This window comes from Teleopsis dalmanni, chromosome X (genome assembly GCF_002237135.1).
Source record: "Teleopsis dalmanni isolate 2A chromosome X, ASM223713v2, whole genome shotgun sequence".
Classification (NCBI taxonomy): Eukaryota; Metazoa; Arthropoda; class Insecta; order Diptera; family Diopsidae; genus Teleopsis; species Teleopsis dalmanni.
This window is the reverse complement of record NC_051848.1, coordinates 66,198,428-66,221,577: the sequence shown is the minus strand read 5'-3', so window position 1 is coordinate 66,221,577 and position 23,150 is coordinate 66,198,428. Positions and strand designations below refer to the sequence as shown.

Here is a 23,150-nt window from a genome sequence, read left to right as displayed (position 1 = left end):
GCGCCACTCTGTCTTCGAGACTCGAAACAATGTTGAGCAAAATTTAAAATTTGTCTTCTTCTTAAAGCAACTAGTGTCAAAATCAATTTTTGTGGCATAAACTTAAGAAAAGCTCTTTTTTCATACAAAAGCAAAGCATTTGAAAGCAATAAGTAAAAGTTTATTTTCTAAGAAGGGATGGTGTTAACATTTGAGCAAATCTAACTCAGATTCCCTTAACCCATTTCGGACCACCGTGTAGCGCACCACACGGCTTGCTTTGAATACTTTTTAATATTTAAAGAATATTTTATTTTTTTTAGGTATATATAAAGTGGGAGTAATCTTTTAAATATATATTAAACTCTTCTCATTTGCTTGTTTTATTTTACCATGTATTATCGAAATTTCACCGCAAAATTTCAAGTTTGAAATTGCCTGGTAGTTAATGGGTTAATGTAGGTAATTTAAAACAGTCTTTTCATATGTTGATTTGACGAAGCGCCAGGTAATGCCGTTCTATGCTGCCTTAAAGTTCCAGGTCGATGTTCGATATAACTTCAAGATAAATATTAAATTCTGCATTGCACAAATTTTTCTCGCTTTTTTTCTTTGATATAGTCTAACACTGTTTTCTATTGGTAATGATTGGTAACTTCAATTCAAATTCACTATTTGTATTATATTCATTTTTGATTGATAAATTTCGAGGGAAATGTATACCACTTGAGATTAATTTATAACACTCTAGATAAATATCCCAAATAACAAGATTACGCTGATATTAACAACTGTTTTATATGATAAAAAATAAAGTGTAGTATATATTTGAATATGTATTTACGAAATATGTAAATATATATTAACACTACAAACAAAAATGTTATTTCACTTTAAAAATGTTTGATTGAGCAACAAAATTTGACAGATCAAGAGTAAATCTAGATTGAATCCAGAATTATCAATAGAAAACGCCATGAGTTCATAGTATTATATTATATATATAATACGAGGGTGGTTTGATGTCAGTGACTTTTTGAATTTCCCGCGTAGTTACTTCAAATGCAACAGTGTTGCCGTCAGCTGTGATCTAAAAATGGGCAACTTTTTAATTTTGAGCAAGCTACGTCGTTCTGTTGGTGTTTGATAGGCGTTCAAAGCAGACAATTTCGTGAATTTTTACGAAAATAGAAAAAAGTAAATTTCGCCATTTCTTTAGGTTTGGAAACAGAAAATAATCGCAGGAGGCTACATCTGGAGAATATGCTGGATGGGATAGCAGTACATATCCCAATTTGTGGATTTTGGCCACAATGCTTAATCAGCACACGAAATTTTTATCTATCCTTAATTACATTTCAAAAAATTTATTCCGTATTTTTCACAATTAGAATATACAATGAAATTTTAATGGTTTTTTATATATTTTTAAATCTGGCTGTAGGTCTCTTCTTGTTAAATAATTCAACGTTTAATATTTTTTATTATACTCTATAGTTTAATTGTTCTTGAGAGTCTTCATCAGGATTATTATTATAAGTTAATATTATTAAAATAACATATACGTCATGCTCTTTGTTCTTTTGTCTTTATTACGTCTATAGTGCAATTTAGACAAAAAAACAAAGAGGATGACGTAAATATAGTTTTTGAAATATTAATTTATGTTAGATTGTGATCCTGATGATGACTTTCAAGGAGTATTAAAATATAGAGTATAACAAAAAATATTAAATGTTGAATTATTTAACAAAAAGAGACCTACAGCCAGATAAAAAATATATAAAAAACCATTTTAATAAACAGGTCGATAAATAAATTCAAAAAATTGTATGAAATTTTAATTTTAAATATCTTAAGTAATTGGTTTCATAAAATTCATATAATCCATGTATCTCTCCAATAAATTTATTACAAATTTTAAAAATATTCATAAAATCAATTATTTCTGCTTTCTTGTTGTTCATTTTCAATTTTCTCAACAAAATAAATTTTTAAAACAATTTTTGTTAAATATTCCAGAATTTGAATAAAACAACAAAATTTGACGTTAATTGGAATTAATCAAAATGGCCAGCTTGTACATCTGATTTAGTTAATCTTAATACATGCATTTATTATAATAAATCAATACCAACTTGAATAAGCTATATTTTACCTTTCATTCATTGTCTGTATTCTTTGTTGTTCATTGTATCCATTCAAAATACTCATTGGTATGAGTACGAAATGCAACACTACGTTCAACCAATGTTTTGCTACAAGTAAACAAATATTGTAACGCCTTTTGTTATTACATTATGCACTTGTGTCGAAAGTATTAAAAATTCAATTTACTTTGCTTTAAACTATTGCATTTTATACATATCCCGTTCAAAAATGAATGCAAATGAATATAGTGCGGTTAGAATTAAGTAATGGAAATTTGATATTTCGGCTTTAATCATCGATTTATAAGCGGATTTCGTATAATGTATATACGTTTAATAAAGATTTACGTTGCAGTTGTGTTAAGTTTAATGTTCACGATTTCGTTAGTGAAGATAGTTTTATTGATTTGGAAAATATATCCACAGTGGAATCGTGCCGATCAGAATAACGCACTGCAAACAGTAGACCAGTGGTTGGAAGAGAATAATTTAACTGCATACAAAAAGCTTTTCGTAGATATTGGTAAGTTGAAGTAGTAAATTGTACTTCTACTGATACTATTTTATTTTGTTGGTATTTATTTGCATTACCTTCCTCTATTTCATTTTGTTTAAAAAATAATTATGTACAATATTAAAAATAAATGTATTGTTTTTGTTGACAAACGTTCCCTACACTAATATTCGGTCAGTTCAGTGATACATTAATTATTTTAAAATAAATAATTGTTCATATGTTACATTTTTTTATATAATTTTGATTTAATTTAATATTTACAGTGTATACAATTTGTGGGGACAATTTTGTGCTAACAAATTGTTTTATTTCAAACGAAGTGTAAGAAACACTTAAAACGTTTATATCATACACATATGTATAATTTATATATGTATAAGAACAATATATAATACATTTAATATGGCAATCACATTGCATTATTGTCGATCACAAACAAATGTTCTAGAGCTTATATTTAGTTTTACTCGAAATTCTCAACGACGTCTCAATGCCATTCTCAACGACAGTAATATGCATAAATTAAATAATTTTGACCAACTGTAGCTCACATGTCGCAGCATTTTTGATACTGTAGTTCTGTTAGATAAGATATAATAAACAAACTTTAATATCAATCCAATGATTTGTATTTTTCTTCTACATAGTGTTGAAAACACAGTGAGCGCGAAACGAGATTATAGAAAGTCGAAAATATATCATACAGTCTGACGAACTTGGTTATAGCTTCTCTAAAAGGATTGAAACCTATATGCAATTCGTAATTATATATGCAATTCTAATTTAGTTTATTGTTAAGTTATCAATAACAATATTCAATTTTAGTTATCTACCCAACGATTATATATCAGTAGTATTTATTCTTTTTCTGTGTTATTGTTATTTAAAATGATTTAGATTCTTTAGAACGATTTCTTTAAATTTATTCAGAATTATTTTTTTTTATTATAAATACATTTTAAAAATAAGTATTTGTAATATACAACAATGGATGACGAGTAATGAAATGAGGTGATATACCAAATACTAAAGTGCAGTAAGATAAAATTAACACAATGCTTTGAATGATAGCATAAATATATACATATATAACATAATCGCAAGACACATATCTTATAACAATTTTAGTATTGAATAAGTCCTGTAGATCAGAAAATAAGTAATTGGAATGAATATTATTTAACATGTATTCTCTTCATATAATGTACATATGTATTCATATTTATTATACATCTCTTTAACTAGTTATCTAGAAACGTATATGAGAAGTAATTATTTATTTAGTTGAACATAAATTTTTTGTGTTTATATATTTAATTTTATAATGCAGTTGGATTAAGGAACAATTAATTTTGAATACGCAGCATGTAATCGGAAAAAAAACATATTATTTTTACTTAGGAACTTTTTATAAAACTTATCAAATTTTATTAATACACCTTTAGAGAACCGACAATATATATCAACTTTAATAATTTTTTAATGTTGTTATATAAAACTTGTTGTTACACACTCTTTCATGGAAATTTAACAGAAAACGATTTAACATGATTCCAATTAACAATATATTTAAAGTTATTACTCACTTTGTCTTGCAAAGTCATTGCAAGGGTCACGAAATGCAAGAATACAGTACTAAAATTGCTAAAGCACTAGAACACCTCTGTTGCAAATTACAACATCAAAATGAAACAGCTGTTTTTACAGCGTACCCCATCCACATGATAAGCAACAGATGTCACAACAGCTGTTTTTTTCCTTTTTTGTGTCGTTGCAAGCATATATACATGGGTTTAGGTATAGCAGGATTGCAATCAATTGCAAGAAATTTGCATTGCAACGTGCGCCTTGCAATGAGTTTGTAAGACAGAATGAATAACCCTATTAGTTCTATTATCATCGACACTAAGTTTTTATTTATGTATTTAACGTTTTTAATGTATAAAAAACAAAACTTCAATTGTTTGTTCTAAAATTATGCACAGATTTATAGTGTCGTTATATGTATCCTAAAAAAGTTCCTTTAGCTTTAAAAGTGATTAACTATCCGCGGAGCAGCTTTAGTTGGCTGACCTCATTGATTACTGGACATAGAGTATCACCTTAAAGTTGACTGATCTCATTGATCACTGGACATTAAATATCACTTTAAAAAGATAACTCGTGTTGAGGAAGACACTTGCAGACTCTGTATAGAAGAAAAGGCGACCGCGGTGCATATTTTGTGCTTATGTCCAGCATTGGCAAGCAGGAGGATGACTGTCTTGGAGCATCATTAGGTTGGTGATGACTTCAACCTTAAACAGTCAGCCTTAAGTTAAATACTTGCAATAACAAAAGATTTTGTTATGCGAACTAAAGCCATTTTAGCTTTAACTCAATAATGACATCCGAGAATCGAAGGCCGAAAACAACCCAAGTCGTTTGCAATATATCGTTGTCTGCAATATATGTATAGCTTATTGGAGAAATTTGGAAATGTAGATCTACTTAATATATTTAATATACTTAAATTATTAATATTTAAATATCAATTCAATGTTTATGTACTAAAATATTATCATGCATGTGCAAAGCAATCGAGATCTAAAATTAAACAATTTCACATAGTATATGTAGTATTTTGCATTTAAATTAAAACTTTTACAAACTGAAATATAAAGTAATAAAGTTTTTTAAAATGTTGACTTTTCTCTGATTTATTTCAAATAAAATATTTGATATATGAATTTTATGTATATATTTAAATATTATTAAATAACATATATAATATTTATAAAACTGAACTATAGTCCACCTCAGGACTATAGTTCGTCATCAGTTAAAAGATAAATAAATTATAATAATTCTAGTGCAGTTACAGCTTAGTGTGGGGCAGGGTAAAGCCCCCAAAAGAGTAAAAGTGAGTAATAGCACTAACATAACTCAAATCACAACAACAAATGAACTATAGATATTTCATACTACATAAATAATAAATTTTTATACATTTTATTTAAATTAAGTTATATATGTACAAGAAATTGTTTGCTTTAAATAAAAAACAATTATAGAGTTGCAAATTACATGAATGCGTTTATTTTTCTGTTTGTGACTGATATACATACATAGGTATATCACTTATATGTAATTTTTATTTTGTGATTCTACCTACGATTTCAGTTTGTGTTATGTCGCATGTCGCAATTTGCTGTGATTGTGATTTGTATGAACTTTGATTTTAATAATGTAAAATAGTAAATATTTTAATTTATTAAAACGAATCAATTTCATACATGTGGAAATGATGTAATCAGTACCCTAAATTGAAGGACGTACAACTGGTTTTCCGTAACTCTGTCTGTCAGAAAAGTCAACTTTTATTTCCGCGTGGTGCTCTCTGTTAACCAAATTGATAATTCTCCTTTCATTTTACTTAAACTTTCTTATTTTACTTACCACTTTACTTACCATTTACCACTTCCCACCCATTTTTTCTTTATCCTTTCCTAACTATTTAGTTCCACTACTTCTTTATCCCATCATCTTACCGAGTGTGATGCAAGAGCTTGTCCATTGGTATTTGCAATCGAGACAAATTGTAAACGGATAGTGTGCAATGGTAACAAAGGCCATAGTAACTCTTCTTTTTGATCGCCAAACATGGTTTTTGAGGCAACTTCTCTGAAATAGATAATGTGTCGAAATATAATTAGCTCAAATATTATCAAGAAAGTATACAAAATGTTTGAAGGTAATGTTGATGGAAAGGTTCTGGCATCTAGTCAAAAGAGCATTGGTGATTGTATTGTTCTGTTTACTTTACGTAACATACTATTAAACACATTTATCCATAGATAATGTGAAATTCAATCAGTTCACAGTGATATGTGTGCCACTAAACAAAATTGTGTAATCGTGTAATCGTTAAAAATGAAGTTGCTGATATCATTTTGTAACACATCCCAAATGGACAAAGTTAAAATTACCGCAGCAGTTGAAGTATGCCAGGAGCTATACTATAAGAAAACTGCATGTGATCTTAAAGAAGATTTCAAAATATTATCCATTTTATTGGTGCAGTTCAATGAATAGATCCACAGTCATATATATACCTTATTTGACGACACACATACCCATACACAATTAAAAAGTGAGTTTGAATAAATTTTAAATCAACTTACTGCATAAAATCTATACAACTCTGATAACTTTATACCTTCGTTCGGCTGTCTGCAATCATTTTGACCAGGGCTGTCTAGACTAGATACGATGGCGAGTCAATATAAATCACTGTGCAGATTAGAGGGCTGTAAAAACAAATACTTATGTTCATGATTTTTTTTAAATACTATATGATTTTTGTATATACTATATATATAATATATATATACTAGATATATAATATATATGTAGGAATGTTTATTTAATAGTTATTCATTTGTTACAAAAATCAAAGTGTATAATACGTACAATCGACTGACTACAACAACGACTTACTACTAACTGACTTCTTCTTCATTCTCCTTGTTCCCTTTTCCCCAGCGTTGCCAGATCTTACTCTTTCTACCTACATATATATACTTATATACATATAATAATATATAATAACTATATATACATATAATATATATATAGTATATATATAATATATATATAGTATATATATACTATATATATAATACATACTTCTCGAAGTAATGCGAAAGCTGTTCCGAGGGTGAATAAGTCTCGCTGAAGAGGGGGTGTTCTAGTCCGTATACTATATATTAATGTTAGGGACACACCATTGCGACGACGGTCGGTTCACCTCCTCACCACAAAAAAAAAATATATAATACATGTATAGTGTTTTTTTTTTTAATATAGAGAATTTATTTTATCATTTAACCACTTTTTCTCTCTGATTGCCAATGTCTTATGGAATGGCTTAAACAAGCCAAGCTGGGAATAGGTTAGCTGTGTGTAATTTATTTCATTTAGCAAGTGCGTGATATGTGATTATCCAAAGGTTTCGGATAGAGGACGTGTTATGATTTGAATTAAGTATGATAAATTTTGCACTTATATCTCCCAATACTAAAACCAACACATTTACTTGCGCTTCCATTCCCAAAAATTGTTTGTCTATGTAATCTGGTTTTATGTTAAAGTTTTTTAGTTACCATAAGTCCAATGATGGTTTCACAGAGTTGCGTTCTCAAGCATATAAGTGTACCACCTTATTTTCCTGATGAACCTTATGCTGCGTAAAATAAGTATTTAATATGAATGAGTAACCTTTATGATTTGTATGTAAATATTTAAATGTGTAACTTCTGCTTATGATTGATTCTCAAATATTTTTTGTAGAAAAATCTTACTACTCGATTGAAACCTAGGACAATTGAATAAATGAGCTGCTTGCGACATATAAACTAATTTAAAGGTGAGTTCTCATATAAAGCGTTAAAAGCAAAACGTAATATATTTTATCGTTATGCAAAAGTGAGTTTAATTTTTGCATTTAACATAAGAGAAACAAAAGCTTTGTATATAACTGGAGCAATATAATCATTATCTGTTATTTTAGATATGCAATCGTTAATGATATTAATTTAGGCAAATTTACGAATATAATATAGAATGAAAACATATTTGGCTTGTCAAATTTTTCATTGTTCATATTTTGGTAGTTCTGCAAAATTTATTTACTATTTATTTACTATTAACTTAGTAAAAATTTCCCGAAACTGTATGGAATTATACTGTCCTATTTTCGTTGCCAATTTCATTTTTTTGGATTTACAAACAATCCTTGAATATTTTCATACGAATTGTTCAAACATTGAGAAAGTTTTTAAAATCAACTAAACCAAATCGGGATGCGCTGTTTTGATAAAAAATAAACCAGGGTTGCCTTCTAAGTCTTGCACCTAACAATGTAAATACAGTGCCTAATCAGTGAATATGGTTTTATTGTTTTTCGAAATATTCTCCATAATGATCAATAAATACATTTTTGGATTCGATTGAATCAATTTTCAAAACATTTTTGCGACTCTGAAGCTGGCATCTCCAAAACCAGGGTTTTGAATGTCTCAAAACAGGCTGTTCGGGCGAGGAAAAACGCTCGCCACGCATTTTCTATTTTAATTTTTGGGAACAACAAAATGTGATTGGGTGCCAAGTTGGGACTGTGAGGTGGATGACCCATCAATTCCATGTTTTGAGTGCTCAAAATGTCTTTTGTTTGAGCTGATGTCTGAAATATTGCATTGTTGTGGTGAAAGATGATCTTCTTTCAACGGCTGATTTTCTTCAATTCTCCGGAGACTTCCGGCATAGGAAAGGTTGTGTACCAAATATAATTGGCCGTTCTATGTTGATCAAGTGGTACAGTTTCGACATAATCGGTTGTTTTGAAAAATATGTGACCATTTGCTTAGATTTATTCCATCCGCGGATAATTTGAAAGTTTAGATAACTAAGTATTGAAAGGTTTTTTTAGTTTTGACTTTTGATTTGAAATGAAGTACGATGTAAATAAAGCCCACAATTGAAGCCTTTAGTGAAATCTGGTGTCTGGTGTCACTTTTTAAATATCGTGAGTAAACTTTTTAATATAAGCTGAAACGATTTTTGCAGTTGTAATGACTTTTAATTTTGAGTTTTAGGTATATGAAGTATTCTGTTAATAAATAGGTTAACCAACACAAATACGTGAAAATATTTATGTTGTCACAATTTTCAAATTGAAATTTTTGGCTAATCAGTGAAAATGGTTTTATTATTTTTCGAAATATTCTCCATGATCATCAATAAATAAATTTTTCCATTCCATTGAACCAATTTTCGAAACACTTTTGCAACTCTGAAATTTGTATCACCAAAACCAGAGTTTTGAATGTCTCAACGGCCTGTTTGGACGTAGTGAAGCGCTCGCCAGGCATCAATTGGAAATCCTTCATTTTGTTTAGAAAATCTTTTTATTTTTAAATATTTTTTAAAATTTAAAAATTATTTTTTAAATTACTTAGTCAACACTCGAAATTCTATTTTCTGCATTTCTGCAGATTAATTTTAAATTTTACGTGTTTACACACCTGTCAAAACAAGATAAGCTTCTATAATTTTGACTCAAGCTTTTGATGATTCTCCAGCTATAAATATATCGTACGATATTTTTCATAATTTAAAATATTCAAATATTTTAAACCTTATTTAGTATGATGATCTTCGGCTTATTAAATAGTCTTCATATATATATATTATACTAACCAGAGTTGTTAAGTTTATGTATTATTTTTGACCAATTATTATTTTAAATGGTTATAGGCTAATCTGGTTTTGGATTTTATAACAACTAAAACAATAAAATTTTTTTTATTTATATTATTATGGTTTTATTTCATATTATCACTTGACATATCGTTGGTAGTTCCCAACATCTTTACATAAAATTATTAAACACTGTATAATATTTTAAAATGTACTTAATAAAATCTTCATCAACTTGTTACACAGCCCTCGTACATAATACAAGCTATATTGAATTGAACAGTGCATTGCAAATGATAATCGAATATATTTGTTTGTATGTTTGATGCTCATTTTGCGTGGGTATGTATCCACCCCCAGAATTCCATAAGGTAAAAATAAAAAAAATTAGTTATTACTTAAGCAAAGCATAGAAATTACTTTCGATAAAAGTTTTGAGATATGGTTAAAGTATTATATCTGAAGGTTCAAGGTGAATTCCTAGGCATACATACATTTTCAGTTTACATATTTCTGTAGGATGAAATATTCTTGTACAAAAGTATTGAGTAAGTTAAAATTGTATAAGAAATGTGAATTAAAATTCTTAAAATTTTTTTCTTTTGTTAACATTGTTAAAATTATTAAAATTCTTAAAATACTTGCTTTTAACTGACTTCAGCAAATTGGGATAAAGTCAAAGTTAAATACTTGGAGTATGCTTACAGATAAATATTTTAGATAAGAAACATTACAATATTACAATATAATATTTTTTCTATTAACATTAATAAATATGGTTTTTTCTATCAAAATACTTAATAATTATTATAACGAATCTATTTACAACCAGTATGTAATGCAAACTTCAAATAATATATTTTCTATCGAAATAAATCAGTTCACAACTGTCAACTTCTTGATTATCTTCAGAAATAAATCTATAGATATCTATAGAATCCTATAGTTAATAAGGATTACAAAAATAATTATTTTCCTGTTTTTTATTTTATATGTTTTCAATATATTTTTATTTTATATATTTTCAAAATGCATTAAGAGGAAAGCCTTTTATTGCATCATCTTAAAGCCAACTTAAAAACTTACAAAAAAAGAGATAAATAATATATACACAATAAATAAGTTAATTGATATTTTAATATATTTAATTTTTTTCTTTTATTTTCTCTATAAATACAGCTTTTTATTATAATACAAAGTCTATTAGAAAGCTACAAATCTATAATTGCATACTGACGCAATACTAACTTGACACCTGTTTTATTCCTATCGAATTGAATTATTTTACACCTGTCACTTTCTCAGATTACATTTAGAAATAAACATTGCAAAAATAATATTTTAATTATATATAAAAATATTAAATAATATTTAACGTTAAAAATCTATTTCAAATCATATAGCAATGTAAACTTCGTAAAGATTTTTCTTGCAGAATGAAATCATTTCACACATCTCAACTTCTTAGCTTATTTTCAGAAATTTATCTATTTATATTAACAAACTTTACAAAAATAATTATATTTTGTTTTTCATATGATATCTTTTAAATATATTATAATATATATCGTTTTTTTCGTTAAATATATTTAATAATTACTATAAAAAATCAATTTGAAGTTAGTTTGCAATACTAACTTGACACCTATTTTATTCCAGTCGAATTAAATCATTTCACACCTGTCACTTTTTTAGATTATATAAGAGATAAACGTGTTTTAGGTAACAAACATCACAAAAATAATTATATTTTGTTTTTTTTTCTATAAAAATATTTTATAATTAATATAAAAAATCTATTTGGAGTTAGTATGTAATACTAACTTCAGACTTATTTTATTCCTGCAGAATGAAATCATTTCACACCTGTCAATTTCTTAGATTATCTTTAAAAATAAACAATACTAAAAATACATAAAACTTTTATTTAAATATAAGAATATTTAATAATCATTATAAAAAATCTATTTCAAATCATTATACCATAGAACGTAAATTTCATATATATTTTTGCTGCAGAATTAAATCACTTCACATCTGCCAATTTCTTAGATTATCTTTACAAATAAACAACACAAAAAATACATAATATTTTAAATTAAAAATAAAAATATTAAATAATTATAAAAAATCTATTTCAAATCATTATACAATGGAAATTTCATAAATATTTTTCCTGCAGAATTAAATTACTTCGCACCTGTCAACAAAATATGTGGCATTACAATTCCATTTGTATTTCCGTGCATTAAATCATTTAAAAAATTCCTTTATTTTAAAACAGGAAAACGCCACTGTTTTAGACACAATATAACTCCTTACTTGATGAATGCATAAACGGTTTGTTTAAAATGCTGCCAAATTGGAAGTATAAGCAAAAAAAAAAAACTTTAAAAGCGGCGAAGCTTTTCAAAGTACAAAAGCTAATACAGTTTGTATTCCTGTGAACTTTAGTGCTTATTTCTTATTTCGTATAAAATCAATTGAATTGTCCTTATACACTTCAGTTGTAGTTGTCTTTTGTGTGTTGGTGGTGCGTTGGCATTTCTCGGTCTTGAATAAAAAACAAACCTACCTTCAAAGGGGAATAATCATGTTAAAAATCCTTTACTTGTGTTCCACACCAACAGCAACAATTTGCGTTCTTGAGTCATCGATAAAGTTTTTAGTGATATAAACGTAGCATGTGTGGTGTATACGTAACTATTATTCTAACATATTTTAAACTCAGTAACATGTACTGATGTATGTGTGTGTGTATAATAAATGAGCATCATGTAATATAATTAGAACATAATTAATTTATAATATGTTAATGTGTATATGTATTTCTGTACCTTACATATAATCTGTTTGCATAACATGACTGCAATAAAAGGAGTAAAAGAAAATGTAAAAAGTTGATTAGAAAAAAGGACAGCAGCCAAAAAACAGTGCTTCTGTTATGTTATTGTACACTTTATGTGTATTAAGAAAATAATGTGTTTATTTCGTAAGGATGGTTGTTATATAGTGAAGAGGTTATTCTAGAACCTCTTCACTATAGTATATATAAAATGGTTCAGTTCAAAAAAACGATTCGATATGGATATTTTAGTTTGACTGTGTATATGTTTTAAAGTTAAACGATACATAAGTTTTGGTTGTATTTAATAGTTGCTATATAAATAAAATATTTGCAATTAATATTACTTAGTTGTTTTATAGACATTTACACTGAAATTAGTTTTATACATACTAATAATATTTAATAATTTTAAAATATATGTAGTATTTCTTTCAAACAACTTCAGTTAATGTGACGGTGCCTTATAAAACGACAGTTCCTCTGTGCTCTTATGTAAAAAATTTTTCCTATAAAAATTTCCATAAAGTTCAGTTGTTGTGCAATATACTCGTAATTTACTAAAATAAATAAAAATCGAAAAATAAATAAAGTGATTGATTAAAATTTGCATATATGTTAACAGACATACACATTAGTTTTCAATTTAGACTGATTGTTATAAGAATGTTTTTTGCATTTGTTAATATATTTGTGTAATGTTAGTTTCATAATCCAGAAATTTCCTACTAAACTGACAAAACCTTAGCCACCAAGTTTCCTTACAAGCTATTTGATGGTACATTTGCTTTGGTTTATACCATTCGCTCAGAATGTGTGAAACGCTCGTTTTTAAGCGCAAACATTCGATGATTCGCAATAAATTTGTTATATTTTTATAAATCTATACACATGTATAATATAAAGATTAACTACATACATATGATAGTAATGGTAATGGCAATGGTTTATGGGTTAAGCTAAAGCCTTTATGTACTGCGACCAGATTGATCTATTGTGCACCCCTTTGTATTTAGACATTTACTACATACATACATAGAATACAGATAGTAGGTAAAAAAAAGGAAAGAGACTAAAACATAAGGGAATAGAAATAATTATTGCTTATACCTGTATTAGAGGTACTTTATGTGTGGGGCGTAATTGTTACACTTGTTTGATATTTATAATTTATTCAAATATTACATACGTCAGTCGCCTGGATATTGCTTGGTAGTTGACCGAATAGTTAGAAAAGAAGAAATATTAGGCCTGCAAACTGGTTCGCCATGTAAGCGTTTTTTTTTTGTTTTTGAAATGATTCGATCCCAATTTAAAAAAATTAAAGTTTTTAAATGGACTCACGAATGCTGAAACTTGTTTCATTAAAGCTTTTAGCTGACTATTGCAGTAAATCCTGCCTGTACTGAAAAAATGGCGTAGATCTGTAAACAGTGTGATCTAAGCCATACTGAAAGAATAACGGTGGTGTGACTTTCCGATAGAAATAAATAACCGCATTAATTTGTGTTGTATTATTTATTTGGATTAGCATAATAAAAAAAACAATATTTTTATTCTCTACCAATAATTCTCTTCGTAACTACAGAACAAAACATTGTAAGAAACTTTTTATTCTTTATACACATAATATAAGAATAGTAACATATATTTAGTTTTGAAAGAAATTTCTAACAATATGAAATACATGTTAAAATACATATCTTGTTGATAAGTATGATGAGATAAATCGATCTATATATCACTGCCTGTTTGTATCAACAGAAACTAATTTCTTGGTTTTAGAAGCTTGTGAATCAAATTTTGCTTTGATTCAATTATAGCTTTTGCCGATTTTTCTTGTTGTTTATAGACCGCATGAACCTTATGCAAAATACTATTATTATATTAGGTGTATTCGGTGGCTCGCAAGTACGGCAAAAAACAGCAAGTTGTTGGCCTATGCAGGCCTATACTGGCCGCAATGTATGCAAAACAACAACACTATTTTCTCTACCTCGGCCAGCATAGTTATGCTGGCCAACCACATCGGCCAGTAAAAAAAAAAATGTTACCAACGCAATAAGCGAACTATTGTGAACCTTCATTGAAAATTCCAACGAATAGTGCAATCAAATGTCAAAAATTGAGGAAATAAAAATTCAAACAGAATTCAAAAATTTGAAAAATTTTGAAAAGTAACGAAGAAATAATAAGAATGGACAAATCGTAAGTATTGAGCACATTGAATTTTTTATTATGTTAGTTATTACCAAGTAACATTTATTTTATTTCATTTAATTTGTAGTTTACATACGTAAAATTAATAAAACAAACATAATTTTTAAAGTTTTTCTAAAAAAATTTTTTATAGAAATACACGCAAACTATGGACCACAAAGGAAACGAAGTGTTTTCTAGAGTGCATTCATAACATTTAAAAAATCCTCGTCCCTCGGCCGCTGCAAAACGTTGCGATGTCTCCCAACATCGACAGTACCTTCAAAAATTTACTTATCTTAGTGTTTTATTTTTAAATTTCCAATATTCTTACCATTCATTTTAATTCCGTGTTCTTTTTAATTTTATAATATTTTCATAAAAATATATTTGATTTATATGCACATATACAAGATTTACTGTTTGTCAAAACAAAACATTTGACAGATTGTAACAGTGATGCCAATGATTCGCGTGGCCAACATAGGCCAACATGCATTTTTTGCCGTACTTGCGAGCCACCGAAAAGGCCTATTATTATAATAATTTGTTATCGGGCTAATTGGTCAAATTCAAATAGAAATAAAAAAGACACTAATTTATTATTTATATTTAAAAATCATTTATACTTTATTAAAAATAATTCTTCCGATATTTCGACTAACATATCTTCAATAGTCATCTTCAGGGAAAACTAAACAAAATATACGATGTTCCATCGTATTTTGAAAAAAAGAAACAAAAAAACTTTACAAACATTCTGTGTCATTTGTTTATAATATTTCTATAAGCCTGAGCACAGTTGTCCGTATCAGTTTTATAATTAAGTCTTATATTATTGGGCACTTGAAATATTGAGAGCATTTCCAGAAAGTACCTCTTGTTATGGTTCCTTTCTTCATATAAGATTTTTGCCTTCTCAAAATCAGGTTCATGTTTATGCTCCATACAATGTACAGCCAATGCTGTATTGGCTTCAGCACCATTTTTATTTTTTAAACTATGTTTATGTTCAGCCATCCTTGTCTAAAGTATTTTTAGTCGTACCTATATATATTTTGTTACATACATTGTACCCATCACCTTTACAGTTCAGCTGGTACACTAAATTAGATTTGTCTTTATTATTAATTTTTGTTTTAGTATTGCTATAAAATTTAGCTATTGTGTTAGTTGTCTTCTGAGTGATTTTATAACGTTCCTTGTCATATATATTAGAATTCATTATTTGGTTTGACAATTTCGGAACATAATCAATAGATTTATATATTTTTTTGTCATTATTATTGTTTGATTGGAGATTATTATATTTATATATTATAGGCATTATTTCATTAATTCAAAAGAAATTAATCTTTTTGAATCTATTTTATAATATGATTTCAACACCAAAAATTAGAAACCCATCCTAATGTTAGGCAAATATATTTCAAAATTCAAACATCTTAAAAAAGAGTAAACCTTCATGATTTTATGGATAACCATCTGTGATCTTCAGGTCATATATAAGATATATATTTTTTGTTTTTAAAAATTCCTTATACAGTCAAATTTCCATAACTCGAACATCTATAACTCGAACTAAATTAAGCACAACAGGGTTTAGAGAGCAAATTACATATAATTACAAAAAAGTTCTTTAACCTTTTCTTTGTAATTAATTAATTGTAATTAATAATTATAATCCTTGTTATTTGCACTTAAAAATTATTTACGGATAATTTAATCCCAGAAGTATTTACAAAAATCACTGATTGGTATTAGATAGTACTGCAAATAGCTGTATGGTCAGGTAAGAATTCTATTAACCAGAAATAAAGTGCTGTTGTAATTCATTACTATTGGAATGCTTCTATTTAAAAACAGTTTCCTACGTCATATTAAATTTGAAATAAATTGAAAAAGAAAATACGTTTTTGATGTAATTCTTTTTTAAATAATAAACGCAACTCTTCCATTAGCCTTAAAGTTTTATTACCTATTAAGTTATTGATTTTTTAACTTAATAAAAAATTCATGGACACTTAGTTTACTGTATGACTGTTTATTTTCCTGTTAGGTAGTAAAAGAGAATAAAATATTTTTATCTTTATATAATGTAAAAGTGTATATAAGGAAGTATAAAACATTTTTGTTTTGTATTGTTTATTGTAGTTATGGTAGTTATTTATGAAATTTTTTTTTCGAAAAGAACACCACTTTTAAATACACTAATTGAAATTATGGTATAAGAATTTTAGTCTAAAGCAATTAATAAACAAAAAAAGTTAAATAAATGAGTTTTTAAATAATCCAAATAAGCAATAAAGTATATATTACAACTTAAATACTTATATCAAACAAATTTTATAAATTTGGTTAGAGGTAGTGTTAACATAATATATAGGGCTCTTAATTTTTGTTACCTTCAAATAAACCTGTCCATAAGTACAAACTTTTGAACATTGATTCATAAGTCATGTAGGTACAATTCACTGATGGCTAAATATGCAAGTGTATTAAGCAACTAAATATGTTTCCATTGGCAATACAATACTCTTCTAATAATATCTAAAGCTGCAATTTTTCTCCATCGATAACTATATGTCTTAATGAATTATCATGTTCGAAGCCTACTTTGTCGTTAATAAACTCGTGATATCCGGGACTGAAGCGTTACTGTTTATTCTTTGTAAAAAGAGGAGTTATATATCATCTGCGAATAATTTTCAATGTTTTTAATAGATATAATAAGATAGATGAATAGATGAAATTAAAAAACAATAAATCCGCCAACATTAATACTTACAACTAAAATATGCGAGTATTAGTTTCAACTGAAGCAGAGACTTTAACAGATTATGGGAATAGTTAAATTTTTTTTTTTCACTTGATCTTTTGAATTATTTTTGAAAAGATATCTTCAAAAAATAGTGAATTAAAAATTTTCAACGCCATTGACTTAAGTCAAATTGAACATTGAAAATATCTCCATTACAAAACTCCTGATAAAAATGGTTCGAGTCTTTTATTTTTGTTTTAATTATTATTTTAATTTTTATTTTGATATTTTCGTCGTTCAAATTCAATTAAAAATGAGTTAATGTTATTTTATTATATTTATAAACTCTTTCGCTTTGTTAATGTATGCCGATAGTGCTCAACTAAGCTCATATAATAAAATGAACAAATGAATTACTCCATTAAATGTTTTTGTTGTCAATTTTTTATTTTTCGCTGCATGATGTAAAAAATAATTAATTTAAAAAATTAAATGAAGCTTAATACACTGTATACAAATAAAAAAATATCATTTACTTATCGTAAATGATAAGTATTTATCACCAATAACAACATGATAATACCCTTAATAAACATTCACAACTAAATAGATCGTCAATACAAACAATTTATTCTTCTTGAATTGAATTTTAATACAAAAATTAGAAACAAATAATTATTTTTATAAAATACCAGAAGCTTATAGGAAAAATTAATTCATTAAAGTAGTTCATATAGAAACGAGTGAACTATATGTTTGATTTTGTTTCTTATTGTTGAGTAGTTCTTTTAAATAAAAATATCACAACTTGTCCAGCTCCACACTACTTCCACTCATTGAAAACGGTGTATGAATATTACACAATAAAAATTCTAATAAACAAACGTTTTACCTCATAAATGGACCTCTTTCTCTCTTTCATTTAACTTCCAGAGTACGTTCTTTTGAGCTGACAGTTTTCTTAACCGGACAGATTTGCTGATTTCATCATTAGCCTCAAAAGATGCTTTCTTCACTATGTTTTTTTTAAAATAAACACATTGTTTTCATAAAATAATGACTTTCTTTACAAACTACAGGCACGTTATATTATATTGTCTATACATAAACCGATCAAAAGATCAATTATCGATTATATTATCATTCTAAATAATAAAATTTTTTTCTGCTACACAAATTTATAGTTGGTTACTACCATTTTAATAAGAACTTAATTGTATTACTCTGAGGTCAATTTTTTTTATAGTGTATATATAAACAATTATACTGATAGAGTTAAAAACATGCTGATTTATGGTATATAGTGACTGTTACAGTTTTAAAATCTTTAAAATGAACGAAATCTACAATTTTGTTTAGTCTACAATTATTAAACCAAAGCGCTAATAGTGTTTTTGCAACAATAGAACTATATATATTGTAGGACGTTGGGACAACGCACCGCCCAACAAGTGGCCCCACTGAAGTAAAGTATTAGTCGAAGTAGACCACGAAACGACTTGGGTCCTTCTTTGTTCTTTAATTCTCGGATATAGTTATTAAGTTATAGCTAAAGTGGCTTCCGTTTGCATAACTACATCGCTTGTTAATGCAAACAGCTCATTTAGCTTAAGGTTGCCTGCCAAGTCATCATCAACTCCAATGGATTCCCAAGACAGTCTTCTTTCTGCTAGCCAGTGCTGGACATTGGCACAGTAGAACTAAATCGGTTGTTTCTTTTTTAATACAGTACATTAAAGAAAAAAAAAAATTGAAAGGTAATGGAAGTAATTTAATTCTTTTTCAAGTCTTTTTACAAATAATTGCGCTTATAACGTCAGAAAACATATGCATTCTAAACCACGCACAAAAAGTTGTTAAACGTGACACCACTGTTTTGTATTCAGTATGTTTCCATTGGTGTTTAGTGACCTCTGTGTTCTCTAAAAGTAAACTATATTTACGTAAATATTCCTGTATTTGACTTGAGTTTAAGAGTATAGAACTTATATATGTGTCTTTTCGAAAACAATCAACATAAAACTTCACTTCAGATTTATATGTGTTTGAATGTTCGTCTCTTATATCTGAAGGATTCAATAACATTTTAGGCCGTATAGTCAATGTATGACGACTTTGTTCAGCCCAATGGAAAAACTGATCAATTTTTTTTGGTATTGGTTCTGTTGAACTATTAATTTCATTACTTAACTCCTTAAATAGTTTGACAGTTATTGGTTTGCAAGTAATGCAATTTTCAGATTCCAATAACACATAAATTAATCCAGGATGTTTAATTACAAATCTTAAGTCCATTGGTTTATTTGTTGTTGCAATAATATAGTCCTGGTATTTTACATGTGATTTGATACGTAAGACGTCTTTATTTGATGCAGTAAACATACCCAAATGATCCTTTGTTTTTTTATTTAGAATATGTAAATTGAATTTTTTGTCCTCTTTTCCGAGAGGAGATATCAACAGTACTACATTCTTAAGAATAACATCTTTATTGAGTTTTCCGACAATTTCGTCAATAATTGTGTCGATATTACTAGTTTTGTATTCGTTTTTTAGCACTATTCTTCTCTTTAAAATACGTATTGGAGACACATTCTTGATCAAACTTTGTATAACTCTGCTTTTGGATTGGGGTTCACAATTCTCTCCTAACATTTTGCAATTTTCAGATATCTTTCTAAATATTCGCCAAATTATAAAAATTATTTAACAATGCTAGTAAATTAATATAAATTAAAATATAAAAATATATACTATAAAACGTTCCAACTTACCTATAAAAATAATTAATTAATAAGTTCGAAAGTAAAATTTAACTTAAAATGTGGTCACGAGAATCGGAAATAAATTCTATTGCAATGGCGACTACTTTACGCCACTCCCCATCGTCGTCCTCAGGTAAGTTACTATGATCCAGTAAAATTTCGATATTATTTTAATGCAATTAAAAAAAATGATTTCTGAAAAATTATTACTTCAAATTATTAATTTGGTTCTCTTGGAGCAACCTTGATGTAATTATCAAGGATACAAGGATATATCCAATTATCAAATATAATTATTTATTTGTATTGGAAATAAAATTAAAATAAGTTCAATTTTAGCAAAAATTTTATTGGAATTTCAATTAATTTGCTTTAAAACAAACTATTAGACATTTTTTAGGTAGGGCTGTTATGTTTCCCTATAATTTTTTTAACTATGATGTTAATAGTAAAAATGAACACTAATGCGAAATAAAGTTGTCACTGTAACCAGTTGATTGATGGCCCTATTTTATCGAAAATATTTAATCAATGGTTAGAATAGAATAGAAAAACAACGGAGTGTTGGCTCTTGGGGAGTAGAACACTCTCTACAAAATCTACTTTGAAACAAAGTAGACTTTGTTTCAACTTTCTTTTAACTTACAGACCCTAACGGAACGGAAGAAATTCCATCTTTTGAATAGAATCCAAAATGGGTGCTGTTGAGGGTATTTTAACATCCAATAAGGGCAACAGTCCAACATTCTAATAGACTATGTTAGGATGTCGGATATGACTCATTCGCTTCCAAACACAGACGACACTCTATCTCTTTAGACAGATCCATGTTATTAAGACAAGAACATGGATTATTATGACTTATTAGATAATCTACCAATAAACTTAGATGCATGTTACTGAGGATGGATACCCTGTGGTAATTAAACGGATGGATACCCTGTGTTACAAGCTCTTTAGTATGACGATTACATGAAGTGTCGCGTTTAATAATTAAAAAATTTATTAAAAATCGAATTAAAGCAATAAATCTGATTGGGCCCCATACAAATAAAGACCTACTTCTAAAAATACGTCTTAGAAATAATAAAACTTTAGAATTATAGTTTCACAGATATATTTTTTTTTAATGAAAGTCTATATATGAATTCAGGGGTTTTAGAGTGGATTTATGCATTTTATGATATGAGTTTGTAATATATATACGCGTATCGAGCGTTGAAAAGTGTTCCAAGGTTTTTTAAGATTTGATGGGTTAAAAAAATAGTGTTTGTGTAGAAGAGATGGTTAATATTTTCTTAAAGTTAATGGTATCTTAGAAGGAATAACAGCCTTTGTAATGAAGTCATCAAAGGGTGTATTAGAAGTCTAAAAATTATCTCTATAGAGTCTTTTAAGGTTTTGGGATTTAATTATCTTGACTATATTCAATATAAAAGAATCTGATATATATAAAAAAGTCTATTAAAAGCTTTTTTTGCTCAAAAATTGTAAACATTGGGAAACAACATTGATTTAAACACTTATAAATATTGAATCTACATAAATATGGACATTAATTGTTTTTTAAAACAATGGCTCGTTTTCAAATCTTGAAGAAGTATGGCAGAAATGTAAAAATATTTAAAACAAAACATATAATCTCATATTTGCATTATAAACCCTTTTGTACAAAGATCTGATTATAGTTATGAACATATGTTTTGCTATAACATATTCTTAATACATCTTTAAATGAAAGTAATAGATAATTTCGCTTTTAATATATCTAATCCAGAAAAATTGCAGAAAAATAATTGGTCTTTAACGTCAGGGAAAATAACGCGTTTCGGTTTATGCTAGTGAGTAATAATTAATTATCAGAAGAGTAATATATTATAATATATTATCCTTTGTAAGATAATAACACTGGTTGAAGCAAACTCACCGCAGTGGGAGAGAGTTATTAATCTAGCACATAGTATATGTATATTACAATAAATAACGATAATACATACCAAAAAATTATTTTTTAACCATCAAATTAATGCCAAAAATATTAAAGCTATATAAATAATTTTAAAATTTATAGTTCGTATGCTATTTGCTTTCCTTACAATAATATATTTTCCTTTGTTTTTTTATTAAAATTTTAATAAATTTCAACTATTAAGTCAAAGGTTGCTTTGTGATAATTGTGGTATTTTAATTCATTTATGACATAATTTGTCTGGGTCTATTGCATATTGAAAATTCTAACTTTATAATTTAATATAGAACTTTTAAAACAAAAACTAATCGAATGAGCTTACTAACGGCCAAAATTATTACGAAGTACACAAACTATATAAGAAAATGGTTTAGCATTTAAAGTTAAGACGGCTCATTAATAGCAATTTATTCGCCTACCTTCTCACACTCACACCGGATCAAAAATTTTATTATGACCCATATTCGATTAACTTCTTAAGTAATTATTCCTTAATGGCTCTTTTCTAAGTAATTGCCCTGGCGGTATCGTGTCAGGAGTACAATATCGTTGCGACACTTACGAATTCATTATTAAGCACTATAATAAGGCTATTAGGAGTGTATTTGATTTAACATTACCAATTTACTTATCCTGTGTAGCTTATCAGATATTATTAGGCGGTGATTATACTTGTAGTTTTCGATAAGTTTTATTTTAAGCACATTGTTTTCAGTTATTTAATGT

At 27.4% G+C, this 23,150-nt stretch overlaps 2 protein-coding genes across 6 annotated transcripts in view; one reads left to right on the top strand and one right to left on the bottom strand.

The window, feature by feature from the left end:
• The first annotated feature begins 2,248 nt into the window (after positions 1–2,248).
• LOC119687625 (apoptosis-resistant E3 ubiquitin protein ligase 1) overlaps positions 2,249–23,150 on the top strand; it is a 32,126-nt gene continuing 11,224 nt past the window's right edge. For 2 of the 4 annotated variants that reach the window (XM_038102019.1, XM_038102017.1), the window contains exon 1: positions 20,494–20,588. In XM_038102019.1, coding sequence (XP_037957947.1) covers positions 20,513–20,588 — 76 coding nt within the window. In that variant the 5' untranslated portion in view covers positions 20,494–20,512. Of the gene's footprint in view, positions 2,653–20,493; positions 20,589–23,150 lie in introns of those variants that run through there. The other 2 variants (XM_038102015.1, XM_038102016.1) reach the window with 2 other exon arrangements.
• On the bottom strand, positions 19,441–22,499 carry LOC119687626. 2 transcript variants are annotated; one of them, XM_038102021.1, is made up of 2 exons: positions 22,453–22,499; positions 19,441–20,367 (listed from the first exon to the last, which is right to left on the bottom strand). In XM_038102021.1, the coding sequence occupies exon 2, from the start codon at positions 20,343–20,345 to the stop codon at positions 19,473–19,475; it is 873 nt and encodes a 290-aa protein (XP_037957949.1). In that variant the 5' UTR covers positions 20,346–20,367; positions 22,453–22,499; the 3' UTR covers positions 19,441–19,472. The 2 variants fall into 2 exon arrangements, with proteins under 2 accessions (XP_037957949.1, XP_037957948.1); XM_038102020.1 differs by lacking the exon at positions 22,453–22,499 and adding an exon at positions 20,465–20,557.